The sequence below is a fragment of the Phascolarctos cinereus genome, unplaced genomic scaffold (assembly GCF_003287225.1).
Source record: "Phascolarctos cinereus isolate Bilbo 61053 unplaced genomic scaffold, phaCin_HiC Scaffold_1;HRSCAF=81, whole genome shotgun sequence".
Classification (NCBI taxonomy): Eukaryota; Metazoa; Chordata; class Mammalia; order Diprotodontia; family Phascolarctidae; genus Phascolarctos; species Phascolarctos cinereus.
In genome coordinates this window covers 112,097,397-112,115,440 of record NW_027555514.1, presented here as the reverse complement: position 1 = coordinate 112,115,440, position 18,044 = coordinate 112,097,397, and the positions used below count along the sequence as shown (strand labels likewise).

At 43.4% G+C, this 18,044-nt stretch overlaps 1 protein-coding gene across 1 annotated transcript in view; it reads right to left on the bottom strand.

The window, feature by feature from the left end:
- PLXNA4 (plexin A4) overlaps window positions 1–18,044 on the bottom strand; it is a 677,812-nt gene that overhangs the window by 143,299 nt on the left and 516,469 nt on the right. The window contains 4 exon segments of the mRNA XM_021002332.2: window positions 3,879–3,993; window positions 4,706–4,805; window positions 7,467–7,620; window positions 8,514–8,637. Of these exon segments, the coding sequence (XP_020857991.1) occupies window positions 3,879–3,993; window positions 4,706–4,805; window positions 7,467–7,620; window positions 8,514–8,637 (493 nt within the window).

The window sequence follows — 18,044 nt, the reverse complement described above, 5'->3', positions numbered from 1 at the left end:
ATCACTCCTCTGCCTTTTCAGGCCTCAGAGACAAAGGCACAAACCTCTTGTTGTTACCACTGCCTGGCCAAAGTAAGCTCTTAGAGATGCCCTTGGGGAGGGAGGGGGGGGGAGGAGGGAGAGAGAGAGAGAGAGAGAGAGAGAGAGAGAGGAGAGAGAGAGGAGAGGGAGAGAGAGAGAGAGGAGAGGAGAGGAGAGGGAGAGGGAGAGGAGAGGGAGAGGGAGAGGGAGAGGAGAGGGAGAGGGAGAGGGAGAGGGAGAGGGAGAGGGAAGGAGAGGAGAGGGAGAGGGAGAGGAGAGGAGAGGGAGAGGAGAGAGGGAGAGGGAGAGGGAGAGGAGAGGGAGAGGGAGAGGGAGAGGGAGAGGGAGAGGGAGAGGGAGAGGGAGAGGGAGAGGGAGAGGGAGAGGGAGAGGGAGAGGGAGAGGAGAGGGAGAGGGAGAGGGAGAGAGAGAGAGAGAGAGAGAGAGAGAGAGAGAGAGAGAGAGAGAGAGAGAGAGAGAGAGAGAGTGTGTGTGTATGGAGATGTTTCACCCAAGTTCACTTTCAGGGATGCTCACTGGCTCCTCCACTCTCTCAAGTGGACCCTTTCCTTCTGGTATCAGGACAGGGTGATCATTTCTAGGGCTAGTGGTGTGCCGTGCTCTCAGTCTTTGTGATGATGGGCTAGGCTACACCCCCTTGACAGGAGAGTAAAATCTGAATCCTACCTGGCAAGTAGAGTAAGGGGATCTAACTTTGTTCATGGGCTCTGACTGCAGGGCTGTTTTTAGAGCATCACCGTACCGTCTCCTATGGTGAATTTGGCTGGGATTAATAAAAAATGATTTGTTTTCTGTGTGCTATTTTTATATTTTTCCTAATCATCCGTACCGGATGCTCTGAGTGGTATAGACCACTATAATAAATAAATAATACTGATTTACATTGGCAAACAGCATTCTGAAGTGGTTTCAAAGGAAGAACTCTGGCTCCTAGTTCTCTGTTTCAAATTTCTGTTCTACTACTTAGTCCTTGTGACTGCAGTCAAGTCATTTCACCCCCTGGACTTAGTGTCCTCTCCCATAAAATGAAGGAATTGACCTATGGGAGCTTTAAGGTCCCTTCCAGCTCTAAATCTGTGATACATTGATGTGATTTTATCTCACTTTTAGTCCTTACATTGTAAGAACATATGGTCTAAGCAGAAAACAACGTAGAGAATTTTTCAATACTAGCATTGAAAAGCCATCAAAGGTCTCTGTGAAATCTGGTTTTAAAAAATGTGATATGATGGGAAGAAATAGTGAGACATACAAATGGCTACACTACTCTCAAATCTCTTTTCTTTCATCTCTTTCAGTTTCTCTTTCCTCTTTTATCACATTCCTTCTTTCCCTTCTCTCTTTGTTTTTTGTCTATTAGTACATGTATATGTGAACATACATACACATGCACAGACTAGGTATGTGCATATACATATATACATATATATATATACACACACACATACTCTTTCTTTATGGAACATATACATACACACATATATATGTGTGTACATATAAGTATATACACACACATATATATACTTTATCATATGGAATATATGCATATACTATATATACATATATGTGTATATACATCTATATATGAATATGCACACATATTTGTAGATTTTCCCTGTCCCTTTAGACACACACACACACACACACACACACACACACACACACGCATATTTAACAACTAGAGAAAAGATGAGAAAACAAGATAAACCAAGAATTGAATTGTGTATGCACTGAAATTGTGTATGTGCTGAAAGAGTGATAAAACCAGCATCCTAGGAGTTCAAAGGTGAATGATCATTTCTGCCTTTCTAGCTGTGTCTTGAGGAAGTAGGAGATTTCAATATATGGAGATGGAGGATGTGTTTTGTAGGGGGAAGGGGATGATAAGCAGATAGGTAGAGAGGGAGCCATTTCAGGTAGAGGAAACAGCATGAGCACAAGAATGGAGGCAGGAGGAGAAGGGTTGGGGGGCGAGGAAGGGACATTTCTTAGCCCTGATTCCAGACAGAGGAATACTATCATGGATATGTGAGGTGTGAGAAGATGTGAAATGTACTCCCTCTTCATATGTGTGTGTGTGTGTGTGTGTGTGTATACACACAGTGATATATATACACACATATATATACATATATATACATATAAGTACACATATACATATAGTGTATGCCCTCTTCATTTTTATTTTGAAATGCCACCTCCTCCAGAGAGCTTTCCCTGACCGTTCTCCCACTCCTAGCAGATGAAAATATTTTCTTCCTTCTCAGATTTTCCCTAAAGACAATTGTTTGGCTCTCCTTTGCCCCACCACTCTCTACCTTGCATTGTAGGAATGTAGAACTGTCCTGACCAGCCCTTTTGAGATAAGGATGCTAGTAGAGGTGGATGCCTGCTGGTATAGGGCAGACATCTCCTTTGCCCTATTTAACCACAGGGGAATTTTGTCCTGCTTCTGAGACCAGCAGAACCAGCCATTCCTGTCCCCAAGCCCTAAAAGCTTAGGGAGGTAGAAGCATCATCACTGTGGCAGCTTCAGAGGAGTTGCAGCATGAGGGCACCAGTGCTGGAGGCTCTAAGTCCACCCTCTCAGCCACTTCCATGGTATTCAAAGTTCTTCCTTCTGCTTCCAGTGGCTCTTCTGCCACAAGTCCAAAGGTTAGGAGGGGTTACCCTCTAAGTCAGTCATTCTGCCAGTCCCCAAGATCAGAGCAAAACATGTCGGGGAGCAGCGAGGGGGGGCTGTCTGAAGAAGAGGAGCAGGAAGCTGGGAGATTTCTTCCCCAAACCGGTACGCATTGCCTGCTAGTGTGTGGTTGTCCTTGGCTAGGCTGAGGATGTCAGCATCACCAAGATGGCCATATACTTCCCTGTGTTCATGTATCTCCACCCTGCTCCCTCTAAAAGAGAACAATAAGCTCCTTGAGGTCAGGGACTGTCATTTTTTATCTTTGTATCTCCAGAGATTAGTATAGTGCCATCAGGTACTCAATAAATGCTTGATGGATAGATGAATCAATGAATAACAAAAAGGACAAATTATGGGGAGATAGTGTTTCACTCCCCACTCCCTTAAAAATAGTTAGCCTTGACTTTTATCTTATGAAAGTTCCAGTCCAGACTGGGCCAGGTCCAGTGTAGACATTCCAGGAGCTTCCTTGCTATGTATCCTGAGAGGTTGAGTGTCCCCTCCAGGTGAGCGCAGGCCTGTTGGGACCACTGAGAGAAGATCCAGAACAAGCCTGACATGTACCTGTACCACTTGTCTCTACTCCTTGCTTCCTGCCACCTCTGACTATAACCCCAGTGTCTCATGGCAACCTAGAGGAGGGAGATGGGGAGGCTGTTGAATGGTGATGGGGACAGCAACTGCCAGCCTGCTGTTGTTCTCTTCAATTCCCAATGCACCTGCTGGTGCCTGAGGATTAAATTATAAACTTTGTTGGACTACATACACAGCCACAGCCTTGATAATTGTACTCCGATACTACATGTTCCCTTCCTCCCCCCAAAACTTTGTAGAGAATGCACACAGTTCTCTGGAGTGATTTTGTAGCTCACCTGGTGTGGAACTCAATCTACCAGGTTTGTTCAAAGCTAGAGTGGAATTTGTCTGTAATTGAACCTCCCCAGACTGGAGGAGAGCCAGATTAAGTTTAGGGGCAGAATGCTACGTGCTTGCTTTTTGATTTTTCTGCACCAGGTCGTGAGACATCATCATCTCAGAACTGATTGGCCACTCATGCTCAGGGAGGGGCAAAGCCCTGATGATTTTGTTTTGCTTGTCTCATGCTTCCCCTGCCACCCACCACTCATCATGCTGCCTGAAGGTGCCCTACCTCAGGAAGCTTCACTCGACCCTCCTGGAAGGAGCAGGTCTGTGGGTCATGAGTACAGACATGGCGGTATTTGCACCAGTGGCAGCGATAGGGGCTCTCCACACAGGACAGGCACCTGAACATAGACAAAAAAGGAGAAGCGTATTAGTAGGACACTTTAAATCCAAAAGAAAGCTTCTTCCATTCTCTGGCTTCTAATGGATAATATCTAATGCTATTGTTTGGGATGTTTATAAGAATAGAAAGTTCCCTTTACTATCTCCATCATCTAATCACAGTTGGATTCTTAGGGTAATAGACTTGGAGCTGAAAGAGACCTTCAGAGCCATCCAGTCCAGCTCCCTCATCTTACAGAAGATCAATTTCCCACCATAGAGGTTAAATGACTTGCCCATGGTCACACAGTCACTGGTAGAGCAGAGATTTGAATCTATGGCCTCTGACACCAAATCCAGTACTCTTTCCACTGACTATGATGCCTCCTATGTCTGCTTCTGGAAAGCAAGTAGAGCGAATTATACTAGCCAAGCTCTGACTTCCTACGATACTGTAGCTTAGAGATCCTCATCTAATTATTTCTCACTTCCTATAGTCCTGCACAGGGGCTAGTGGAAGTCAGTTGATGGGGACTTCCCTTAACTCAGTAAGTACCAGAGGAGGTCTCTCTGATTTGGAACACCACTCCTACCTACTCCCCCAACCAGAGATGGATCTTTGTGCATGGCTCTCCCTCCTTCCTCCTCTCTCCCATCCCTCTCTCACCAAACCCCTGTCCCCAAAGGGAAAAGAAAATGAAGTAGGGTGGGAAGTGTTGGAGAGTAACTTACGAATTGTGGACGCTGCAGTTATAGAAGACAAAACTGGTGCTGGCAAAGGTCATGCCCGTCTCCTTCGACTTGAGCTGCAGTTGGACAATATGGTGGTCGCCTGGGAAAGGAAGAGTCAGCCAGGAGTAAGACAGGAAGGTTGGGGCCCTTTAAATCTTCTCCACCAATCATGGCATGAAATACAGGCATATTCTGAAGCTCGAGTCCACTTTTAGTGATAGAGGTGGGGTCTCGATGAGCTCTCAAGGAATAAACCCTATAAAAGTCAAACCATTTGGGGGCCACTTATACAACTCAGGTTCTTTCATCCATTCTGTGGATAATAACCTTCCCAAGGACAGCTTCAAAACTCTATTTCTGTTTTTATTTAATCGTTTTCTTAGATTCTAGATGACCTAGAAGCTGGTTTGCCCCCATATGTGTACAAAGAAACACAATAACACACACAAATATATTTATATGCACATCATAGCATTATAGACATATACACAGTGACCACAGATCTACAAAAGAGATCACACATTTCTCCACACAGGGACATGGGGATACTTCTAATTCATTTAGACACGGACTTGATCCAAATGGATTAAGGTATGCAATCTCACAGTTGCCATGAGAAACTTCAAAATACCCTAATATGTCAAGGTGGTTTTGTCAGTATGGTCAATGCTTTCACTACTTTCTCCATAACAAGGGTGACGGTTCATAGACAGATTTCAGGGGGGTTATGAATTGGAGGGGGAAAATACATCTTTATTTTCATTAATTCCTAGCTGAAATTTAGCATTTCCATCAATTATTTAAAAAAACATTACTTTGAGAAGGGGTCCATAGGCTTCACCAGATTTCCAAAGTGGGGGGAAAGTCCATCTCACAAAAGAAGGTAAGAACCCCTACTCTGTAACCTAAGAATGCATGACCTTTGAGAGTAGCTCTGACAAAAAACAAAAACATAAATTAAAAAAAAATAACCAAACTAAAGTTGTTGTATTGATGTCAAACATTTCATTTCTGAAGTACTCATCACTTTGCAATTTTGTTAGGTAGGGGAATAGTGAAAAGGTAACCTATACATATATCTATAGTGCCAAGACATGAAGGGGGGAAATATATATTTTACCCAAAACAAACAAATAAACAAACAAACAAAAATTCCATCATTACCCAATGGCCTTATCTAACTTAGGTAGGCAGGGGCTCAGATGACAGATAGTGAATCCATCCCTGATCTCATACTCAATTTTTTTTTTGTTTAGTCATTTTTAGTCATGTCTGACTCTTCGTGACCCCTTCTGGGGTTTTCTTGGTAGAGATATAGGAATATGGTTTGCCATTTCCTTCTCCAGCTCATTTTACAGATGAGGAAACTGAGGCAAACAGGGTTAAGTACTTGCCCAGGGTCACATAGCTAGTATGTGTCTGAGGCCAGATTTGAACACAGGAAGAGGAGTCTTCGTGATTCCAGGCCTGGTGCTCTGTGCACTGTGATGCCATCTGGCTTCCCCATACTCAAAGCTTTCCTCAAAAATCCCCCGAAATTTGTGATCATAAGACTTTTGGTCTTGAAATAGAGATCTAAATCTGGAGGGGACCTCAGAGACTGTGCAGCCCACTCTTTCCCCATCCTCATCTGACAGATGAGGAAGATGAGGCCCAGGGAGGTTAAGAGACTTGCCCAAGGTCACATAGCTAGTAAGCATCATTAATGGAATTTGAACCCAGGTCCTACGACTAGAGAGCTAATGATCTTTTCACTATACCACAATGCACAGACCATGGTATGTTTTGCAGCCATAGCCTTTGAGAACCCTGGCTCATGATGAGGCATCAGAATAGAACTCTAGTGGGTGTGCTCTACTATAAGAAAGCAAAAAGTTGTTTTTTGTTTTTACCCATGCTTGAATTCATACGCATATATACACACAAGATATCTATAACTATAGATCCTTTCCCACCATCCCTCCTAATGTCCCTGGACTAAGGATTCTGTCTGGAACAGGAATCATAGAAAATTATCAGCTGGTGCCATTGCCAGAATTAGAACCCATGTTTAATTCATAGAGATGACCCCTGGGCCCTCCTCCTCAACCCCAGATTCTCCTCCTTCCCAAAAAGCCTCATTAATCAATCAGCATAAAGGAAACTTGACAAGCCTAAATGGGAGGGACAACATGGAATTAATTTGCCCAGGTCAGTTTTGTCCATTGCTAGCTTTGAGAGATGCTCTTTCTAATCCTTTCTTCACCTCCTTCCTGGTCCCTGGCATAGTTCTATAAGGGACACTGTGTAAGGGGTATCCCTGGGAGCAGCTGCCCAGTGGTGCAGAGAGAAGGCAGAGGAGGCTGACACCAGTACCAAACCCCAAAATCTTAAACCCCATACTCAGGCTGCCATTTGCCATGATTTTTCCAGGTCCTGATTTTGCGTTTCCCTATATCCACTCCAAGCTATATCCTAGACTAGTTTCCCTGATTCCTTTCCTCTCATAACTCTCCTGAGTGTGAGGGTCCTCACTCAGCCACAAGCCCTGGTTTTGACTACAAAAGAGGGGCCAAAGGTAAGGAGGTTCCCAGGCTCAGGTTTATAGAGTGATGGAAAGACACCTTATTCTCTCTCTTACCACACCCATCCCCTCAGGCTCTCTTTACTGGCTCCCATTTTCCCCCAGCTTGGGAAAAGAGAAGTGCCCCGGTTTCTGCTGCCAGCCCTTGCTGAGAAGGGGTAGTGCATATAGATGGAAGGCATGTTAGAGGTCACTCACCATTCTCAGTGATGATCTGAGGTACTTCCTTAGCTGCAGGGGAATAGCACTGGACCTTGTTGCCCATCACTTGGCCGTCCATCTCAGATAGGTCCTCAAAGGTACAATTGACACCAGCTGACAGTTCTGGGACATTATAGGTCTCCAAGACCAACTGTGAAATCAGAAGGTATAGGGAAAGATAAGAAGAAAGAACAGGAAAATGGAAAAGAGAGGAGAGGTAAAAAGTAAAAAGTGGGAAAGAAAATAGAAAACAGGTAGAGAAATGAGAATAGAAGAAGGAGAAAATGAAAGTAGAAAACAGGCAGGAGGAAAAGAGGAGATAAAAATTAAAATGGATGAAAGGAGGGAAAGAGAAGAGAAAAAGGAAAGGAGATAAAGGGAAGAAAGAATATGCAATCAAACTCACAGAGGGAAAAAAACAACAAGGAATATAGAAAGGGGAGTAGGGCAAAAAGGGACAGAGTAAGAGAGAGAACTGTGTTAAGAACCTAAAATCTATGGAACAGAACTTAACCCTTGGGAATTGGAGCCCCAGTAAGAAGCCCAATCCTCAGGAAAAATGAACAAAGAAGGGGGGGAGGTACTACTGCCCGCCATTTATAGTCATTCCTTCTCCATCCCTATTGAACCACCACCACCTTCTCCTCCATCTCCTATGTACTGCATCCCTTGAGGAGGAGACCACTGTCCTACCTTTAATGAGAATTTTAGTGGTTCCCATGTTGTACTATGGGCACTCATTCTTTAGTTTTCCTTCACTGGCCCCCTGAAGACTCTAGACCACGCTCTAGATAATGCTGCTTCTATTCAACATTCATTCATTTAGTTGATTCACAAAGGTTTTTAAAAAGCTCTCTGTTTGTGAAGCTTTGTTCAGCACATTAGGTAAGATAAGTCTGGCTAAGAGCAAGTCTTGTTGCTTGGGGGCCATATTTAGAGTTAAGTTTTTTGGAGCTACCCTATGCCTAAATTTCTCTTTGAAGACCAATATTTTGAGAAAAACTCTCCAGATTTCCTCCTCCAAGTTCCTTGGCCCTTCCTTACCAGTACATTGTACTGCGAGACAGAGATGTTGTTAGGATGCACTGTCAGACGGACGCATTGCTTCATCTCAGAGGCAAACCTGCGAGGCTCCCTGGATCTCTCACACCGTTCCTTCCTGGTACATCTGGGGAGAGACACAAAGCAGCATGTAACTCAATATGACAGGAGGAAAGGAGTCCAAATTTCTTGGTAGATTGGGGCTTCACAGAGGGTATGACAAGCGGGGACTGTTGAAGGACAAAGATAAATGAAAATCTATATAGTGTTTATAATATAATTATAACGCTCTCTAAAGTACGTGTCTGATGCCCATCTGCATGTGGTAGCGTACAAGGTATTGTCCAAGGCAAGTTAAACAGATGATGACCCAACTCTCTGAGACGGATAACAGTGATGAAGTCATATTAAGGCTCCACAGAAGAATGAATGAGCATTGCACAAATGAATAAATAATACATGGGGGAGCTGTTTGTTATGTTGGTGCTGTAAACAAGGCTCTCACCATTTTAGAGTCTGCATTATATTAGGCTAATATGACTAGGGATTTACTGGATTTTAGGGGAGGTGGTTTGATCTCAGTATATAAAAAAAGGTAATATTAGCTTACATTAAAATAGTGTTATTTTTGTTGATGAAGCCTTTTCCACATACTTGTTACAACCGTACAACAGTCTTTTGATGCAGATAGTGTATTATTTTACCCACCTTACAGAGAAACTCTTGCTCAAGCTCATATATTAATATAGTAATCATATTAATAGGAAAGAACAGAGCCAGGAGTAAAATTTAGGTCTCCTGACTCTGTCTAGCATTTTTTCCCCATTTTCTTATTCTGTCACACCCATACAAATCTATTTAAAGTAGGATTCTGTCATATTTTCATTAGGTATAAGCAGCATAGGGCAGGTAAGTGGCACAATGGTTAGAGTGCCAGGTTTGGAGTCAGAAAGACTCATCTTCCTGAGTTCAAATTTGTCTTCAGACACTTAGTGGCTGTATGATCCTGCCTAAGTCACTTAACCCTGTTTGCCTTAGTTTCCTCAATGGTAAAATGATCTGGAGAAGGAAATGGCAAACCACTCCAGTATCCTCACCAAGAAAACCCCAAATGGGCTCACAAAAAGTCAGACACAACTCATCCTCAGCAAGATAAGCAGCACAGTAATGCATGATGAGAGGAGGCTTTGGAGCTGTACAAGTACAGGGAAAGGGATTGGGAGGAATCATCTACTCTCTTTTAATTAATGGGGGGAAGCTTTTTAAGAAGAGGTATCAGAGAGCCTAGTAAGTTTGTGAGGAGAGGTGCTTTCAAGGTTGGTCTGGGGGAATGTTTCACATTAGAATTATGTTCCAGTATCTTTGGTGGGATAATTGAATGAGTGCATCTTCCTGGAAGGACAGAAATGACAGGATGAGGTCTTGACCGTGATTACAAGATTTAAAATTGTAAAGGCTTGTAGAGCTCAACCAATACAAGCCTCTTATTTTATTGATGGAGAAACTGAGGCTAAGTAATGTTAAGTGACTTGCCTAAGGTCACACAGGTATTGACAGGACTAAAATTTGAAAACAGGTCTTCTGACTGCAAATTCAGTATTGATTTTATATATTTTTCACTGTGCCACTTTGGAGCCCACAGCAAACTGGGAAGGGCTTTGAAATAGATGGTGAAGATTTCAGCCCTAATCTGCAGTGGTTCAGGAGTTCTCCATTTCAAATAGCTGGGAGACAGGCTACGCGGCCTATTGGAGGCAGCTCTGGCCTCAATGTGGAGGTTTACGGAGAAGTAGAGAGCCTGGAGAATTCAATACTAAGACTGACATGAAGAGGATAGAAGAAAATAGGCATATTCAGGATATGATGTGAAGGCCGGGGCACGAACACTTAGCAGTAAACTGGATGTGTAGAATGAAGGACAATGAAGAGGAAAAACAATCCTCCTGAAGTTTCTTGATTGGAACGTTGGCGGCAAATCCCCTTGTTGCAACTGCAGTCCATTTTCCTCTGCTCTGACCTACATATATTAGCCCTTCCTGCTTGCAAAACCTGCTTTTATATCTTCTCTTTCCCGGCCTAAATCGTTCCAATTACTTTTCCTCCAAAACACTGTTTTGTAGTCTTTTGAGGATCACGGTGGCTTTTTGAAGGAGGAGTCTTCCAGGTTACACCAAAGCCTCTCCTAGGCCTTCCTGTCCAGAAGATGAAAGGTTGGATCTTGACACTGACACCTCAAGTACGTTGTCTAGCAGATTGATAGAGGCAACACTGACTGCCTAAAAGTCTGTGGAGTTAATTTAACAGGCCAGCTCCTGTACAGAGAACTCCATTACCTTTAGCCATTAAACTAATATTATGGACTTTTCCAGGGTGTCTGCAGCTGACGTCGCTATTAATAGTGTTATTATGCCCATTAACAGTGAGCCCAGGAGAGCCGGTATGGCTTTAAATTATTCACTGACTCCCCAACTTTGAAGTTCCCATTTCCAAGTGCAATAAACTGGCCTGCAAAGTGTCTCTGATTAAATCGTGAAGAGGGAAAATGGAGCTACTCCTAGACCTAACATCATCCCAAATGGTGAAATGAGCATCAAGATCAAAAGAGAGGAACCACTGGTAGCCTCTTATTTTCTCCCTCAGGAGGTTCACGAGTATTCTCTTAGTAGGTCCCTAGTGCTATCCTATTCTTTACTAGTCCAATGGTCTCTAAGGGAATTTGGGGAGGGGGAACTTTACTTAGTCCAGCTTCTTCTCCACAAAATAAACTACCCAAGAACCCTCTGAGCTCCCCTTGGAAGTTCCTGTTACCATTAGGGTCCTCTGTCCTTTCAAGTGGTTCAACAACAGAAATAGATACAGTTTTATTAATGGAAATGACATTACAAAAGTTTCATTACTATATGCTTGGCTTCTGTATCTGAAGGACCTAAGGAACCTGCCAGCCAACTTGTAGCTCAATTCTCCTACATGCTTTACTTTCCCTCTGTTGGAGTGGGAGCTCTTTGAGAGCAGGGACTGTCTTGACTTTCTATGTATATCCCCAGCATTTAACACAGTACTCTGCACATAGTAAACACTTAATAAATGCTCTTTCATCCATCCATCCACGCATCCAGCCAGCCATTCATGCTAATCTACAGCCTCAAGCATTGGTCAATTCCCTACTTTCCTCAATTCCAAGTCAGAACCCAGAACAAAGCCTAACTTTCCACCCAGGCTAGAGAGGGGAGGTAGGGAAGAACTTTTCTCTTCCTTTTGTCCAGAGAGGCGGTAAACCTCAGAGACAGAGAGAAAAGGAAAGGACAGGGGGAGGAAGAGAGGCGTTAGCAGTGTCTATGAATAGCCTTTCTGATTCCTTATTAGGAGTCCATGAGAGGTGCAGGGAAGCAAGTTACCCAAGTAGAAGAATATCAGGTTTAAGGTCAGTTCCAGGCGTCTTTTGACATTTCCACTCTCTCTCAGGAGCCTATAAAAGGGGAGGCCAGAAGTGTTGAGAAAGTACAGACAATTGACCTTAAGTGTGATGTGGTAATGAAGCGGGAAGAATGGATCCTTTCTGATATCTTAAGGGGTCTGTCAAGATACTAAACACATGGGCTTAGCAAGGAAAATTAGTTCTGAATCCTTTGAGTGAGAGCTAGGGAACATGGAAAGGGTCAATTTATGATTTTGAGGCATTTTTAAAAAGTCATTTTTTTTCTCAAGGTGCTCCAGCTGCTTCCCTAAAGTAATTTCCTCCACTGTGGGAGCCCAGGTGGGGGCAAGGGAGGAGATTAATCTACCCATTTTCTAGGCAGGGGAACCAAGGCTCAGAGAGACTCCAAAAAGCTTGCCGAAATAATATCAAATCTACACATGTATATCCCAATCACACTAGCTAATAGTAATTGAGAGAGCAGGCACCAGAGAAAAGACCCCTTCGGGGCCCTAGACACAGAGGCAACACTACTTAGACTTGCTACTCACTGTGATTCTCTTTCCCTCCTTCGCCTTGCTCTGCCTCCCCTGCCTCTCAGCTCTTCCTAGCCCCATAGTCCAAGGTGCTTAAAAACCTCTAGGAAACCAGGCTCCTGGGCCCTACTAAAGGTGTTATTATTCAAGTCAGTGGTTCCAATGAGATTATCCTCTCTAATGAAGCAGCTCCCCTGGCCCTCCCCTAAGTCTGAACTTTCACTGCAGGAGAATCCCCAGCCAAGTGGAAAATTAGAAGGGAGAGGAAGGGAGAAGGGAAAGGGGTGAGAGACAAGGAGAGAGGTGGTGATTAAGTTCTCTCGAAATTAATTCCTAAGTACAGTGATGGAAATATTAACTCCCAGTGCCTATGGCCAGCCAGAAAATTCCTATTTAGAAAGGGGGTGAAGCTGGGCTTTTGCTCAGGTCCCAGGTGAGCCTCCCAGGCGGGGCAGGCAAAGCAGAGCAGTCACTGCTGACCCCTGTGTCATGTGCTGAGCCTCTAGCTCGTTGGGGTGTTGGGTGATGGGGTAGCCAGCCATCTTCTCCGCCCGCAGATTACCCCAAATTCATTGCGTTTGATGTTGGTCAGAACCTTGGGTCAGAGAGTTCTAGTCAGATCGGAAATGTGCGCTTTGGGAAAACAAAACAAAACAAAACAAAACGTATGGCAAGAGGGCAGTGAAGAGTAGCCAAGATAATGAGAAGGTTCCAAAGAGAACCTCGAGAGAAAAAACAGAGTAGGGAAAACATGGTGGTTTAAAAAAATATGATCTTCAAGTCTTGGGGAGCCGATGATTAGGAAGACAGTGATCAGCTGTTTCTACAATTCTGGTGAAGTTTAAATAGGAAGAAAATGGTTAGCTCCACTACAAAGAGAGACAGGCTTGATGCAGTGGATAAAGTGTTCAACTTAGAGTCAGAAGGACCTGGATTCCAATTCTGCCTCTGACATCTTCTAGCTATGGGACCATGGGCAAGTTATGTAGTTTTTGTGAGCCTCAGTTTCCTTATCTATAAAATGGAGATGATAATGTTTTTCTTCAACTCAACAAGCATTATCAAACACCTACTGTATGTAGTGTTGGGAATACAAAGACTAGAGTGCAGAAGTACCTGCCCTCAAGGAGCTTACCATTAAAGTCACAAGGCTGCTGTGAGGCTCATAGGAGCTTTCTATCATGCAAAGTGTTTGGACAAATACCTAGAACTGAGATACAAATCTCAGTCTGGCTAAGGTGGAGAGTGAGCTTGTCTAGAAGCTAGAAGGACCTGGGTTCGAGTCTTGCCTCTGACACATACCAGTTGTTTGACCTCAGATAAGTCATTTAACAACTCAGTGCTCTCTAGGCAATCATCTAACACTGTAAATTTCAGGGGGCAGCTAGGTGACACACTGGGCTTGGAATCAGGAGGAATCCCCTTCCTGAGTTCAAATCTGGCCTCAGACACTTACTAGCTATATGACCCTGGGCAAGGCACTTAACCCTGTTTGCCTCAGTTTCCTTATCTGTAAAAGAAGCTGAAGAAGGAAATGGCAAACCACTCTAGAATCTCTGCCAAGAAAACCCCAAATGGTGTCATAGAGAGAGTCACACAGACTGAAAAAATGACTTAACAAATACATTTCAGACAAGGTGATGAACTGCATTGGTGAAGGGAGATTCTACCAGCTAGCAGCTAATCAGCTAGGCAGCAAGATCTGAGTTCAAATCCAAGCCCAGACAATTACTAGGCAATCACCTCACCTCTGTCTGCCTCAGTTTCCTCAACTGTAAAATGGAAATAACAACAGCACCACCTACCTTTAGAGTTGTTGTGAGGTTTAAATGAGATAATATTTGTAAAGCACTTAGCCCTTTACCTGACACATAGTTAATGCCATTTAAATACCTGGAAATTCCCCACATCAGCAAAATAACAGATCTAGTCTTTATCCCAATCCTATCATTAGTACAAAGTTTATAAGACTTTGCAGTAAATATTCAAGGAAATCATTTGAGATGTGTGGACACCTGCAGAATTCTTATGAAACTCTAAGGTATAAATGTAGGGCTAGATGCCTCTTAAGGGGTTCCTTTGAGCCACCTGGAGGCTGGTTCAGTGAATCACATTGCATTCTCCAGAAAATTTAAGCCCTCTCTATTTTCCTTGGGAAAACCCTAAAGGGAAGATGGAGGCTGCTTTGACTCAGTTTTCTTTCCTACCTCACCTAACCGGTAGCTTAACTGCCTTCCTGTTATTCTTTACTACTAGCCTAGCAGATCCATCAGGATGTAAAGGAAAGAGCATTTGGTCTGGTGCCAGACAGAGGAGGTTTAAATCCCATCTCCAAGTTTTACAATAACCTTTGGCAATTTACCCCTCCAAGCTTTAGTTTCTTCAGCTATCGAATAAGGATGGTAGATTAGACATTCTCTCAGGTCCCTTCATGATATAAATAATATGAACCTATAAACCTATTTAACCTCTCAGAAGCAGCAATGTATCCCAAAGAGGTAGCATATGCCAAGAAGGCCAAACCACCATCATCACCTTGACCACCATCTCCCCTTAAGTCAGGGTAAAGGCAGCACAGAACCCTGTCACTAAGAGCCATAGAAATGGAGGCACTCCTCGCCCAGGGGCCATTGTCCCTGATTCTGGCTTGGCCCCTGATACCATCACCCAGGGGAACAAACCCTGTGTCCTGGATACTCCCTCTGCAGGGGAGGGAAGAAGCATTTATTAAGCACCTAGAGTGTGCCAGGCACTGTGCCAAGTGCTTTTCAAATATTTCTAACAGCCCCTGCCTCCTCAGCAGCCACTGAAAAAGAAAGTTATTGCCACCCAAGTCCTTGGCATTATCTAATGTCTCAACATCAGAAACAGATTTGGTTTTTAGCGCTGGAAATGGCACTAAAGATGATGTATTACCTACCATCTGCCTAAAAACCACTGGGCCTTTCTATCTGACCTGCAGCTGAACCTCTAATATATGTTGTTTCCTTCTATTAGACTGCGGGCTTCTTGATAGTAACCAATCAATGATTAAACATTTAACTGCCTATTATTTGTCAGGCACTGTGCTTGGTGCTGGGGACAGATATTTAAAAAAAACCCAAATAATGGAACAGTTCCTATTCTTATGGAACTTATATTTTAGTGGGCAGGGTCTGTCGTGCTTTCTTATTTGTATTTCCAAGCCTTTGCCCATGTATAAAATGGAGATAATAACACCACTCTGCCTCCCTCAAAGAATCGTTACAAAGATCAAGAAAAAATAATACATGGGATAGTCAAATATTTCACAATATAAAGCTAATCTCTCTGCCCCCCAAATACTTGAAGACAAATATTATGTCTTCCCCACTACCACTCCCCACTAAGACTTCCTTTCTCAAAGCAAAATTCTCAACCAATTTTTATATGGTATGGGTTTGAGCCTTCTCAACATCCTGGTCCCCATAAAAACCATGGCCAGGGGTGGGGTTACAGCCAGTAGCATTATGGCTACTGGTGATGGTGGAGATTGCCGTAAGTAGCATCATTACTGGCATGAAGGGGCTGTGTGCAACGGGAGATTATAGGAAGGAGAATGGTACCTGCTGTCAACAACATGGTAGAGTGGAAAAAGGGCTGGATTTGAATCCTGGCTTTGCTTTTTTCTACCTGTGTAAGTGGGCACAGTGACTAGCACACAGTGGGTGCTTAATAAATGCTTATTGCTTGAATATGGGACCTCAGTCAATTATGTGAATATGTGATATCACTTAACCTCTGTGGGCTTCGGTTCACTCATCTAGGAGAAGAGGGCTTTGGATTAGTTAATTGGTTAAGGTCTCTTCTAGTTCTAAATCTATGATCCAATTGTGGAACCTTTTGGCAGATCCGATTACGAAGAGAGACTTAGACCCAGGTAAGCCTCTGGAGCTCAGGGAGAATGTGGCTGCATTGTTTGGGATCCTGGGGAGATTTCCCTGTCGTAGATATGTGCCTACATGTCTCTCCTAGTATTCTAATCAGTAGGAAGACAACAAGAGGAGATGGGTGTCACCTCCACTTTTTCTCCCTCTACATGCTCGATACTTCCCTGGTTGGGGGGGCAGGGAGTGTCAGCCTCCTGGTACAGGTGAGGCTGTGATTATGAAGCCTCTTAAGACAGCTGAGGCTGAATTTCTGACATAACAATTGTCTGAGACTTGGACCCAAGTCAATCTTAGGCATGTTTGAGAGTTTCAGATATAACAGTAACTCCTTACTAGGGCTATTTGGGGTGGGAAGGATGGAGAGACATCTGCTCCAGGATCAAGTTTCTCCAACTTGCTTTCCCTTCTGGTTACAGAATTGTAGAAACTCAGACCTGAGGTTCTGCTAGTAACAACTGAAATCCCCCACCATGTATAGCAAACTCCTCTATAACATCACTGATAGGCTGATCATTCTGCCTCCATTTGAAGCTCTCCAGTGAAGGGAATCCACTGCCTCCAAAAGGCATCCCTTTCTATTCTGGGGCAGCTCTAATTAGAAGGAAATGTTTTCCTTACACTGTGCCTCAAACTATTTCTTCCATCCACTGCTCTCAGCTCTGTCCTTTAGAGCTAAGTAGAACTAATTGGAATCTCACTGTTATGTAACATTCCATGTGTTTGAAGATGGCTATGATGCAGCAACCTTCTCTACCCCACATCCCTTGGAAAAAAGAAAAGAACTCTCATTTCTAGGGTACTTTAAGGTCAACCAAGCATTTTTCTTACAACATTCCTGTGTAAAGATGGTGGAATTATAGATTTAGAGTTGAAGGGAATCTTAGATGCCATCTGGTCCAACCTCTCAATTTTACAGATGAGGAAACTGAGGCATAGTGAGTTTAAATGATGTTCTCAAGGTCACACAAATAGTAGAAATCAGTTTCCTCAACTGTAAAATGGGGATAATAATAATTTCCACCTCCTAGGATTGTCATGAGGATCAAATGAGGTCATATGTATAAAATACATAGTGTGCCTGGCACGTGGTAGAGGTGATACAAATGCTAGCTATTATCATTATTATTGTTAGATAGGGTTTTAACCCAAGCCTTTTGAATTCAATGCTCTTTCTTTGGGATGGCTAGGTGATGCAGTGGATAGAGCCCTGGACCTGGAGTCAGGAAAACCTGAGTTCAAATCTGGCCTCAGACACTAGCTGTGTGACCCTGGGCAAGTTAGTTAACCTTGTTTGCCTCTGTTTCCTCACTTGAAAATTGAGCTGGAGAAGGATACCTCCAATATCTTTGCCAAGAAGACCTCAAATAGTCAAACACAACTCAAATAATTGAATAGCAACAAGCTGTTTCTACTGTGGCACACTTTGCTCAAAAACTGATGAAAAAATGAAGTCTCAAAGACATGAATTGATGTGCCAAGTATGTAAGATCTGGAAGGGACCTTTGAGGTCTTCTAGTCTGGCCTCTCCTCAAATTATGAATCATGTGTCTTAATAAAGAATTTACTAGGTAGAGGGATGGAAGTGGAAAAGGGGACGAACCGGAATTTTTCCTCCACTTTGGGGAAGGGCAGCATGTTATGGAGCAAGAGATCTTCCATATGAATGGGAAGAACA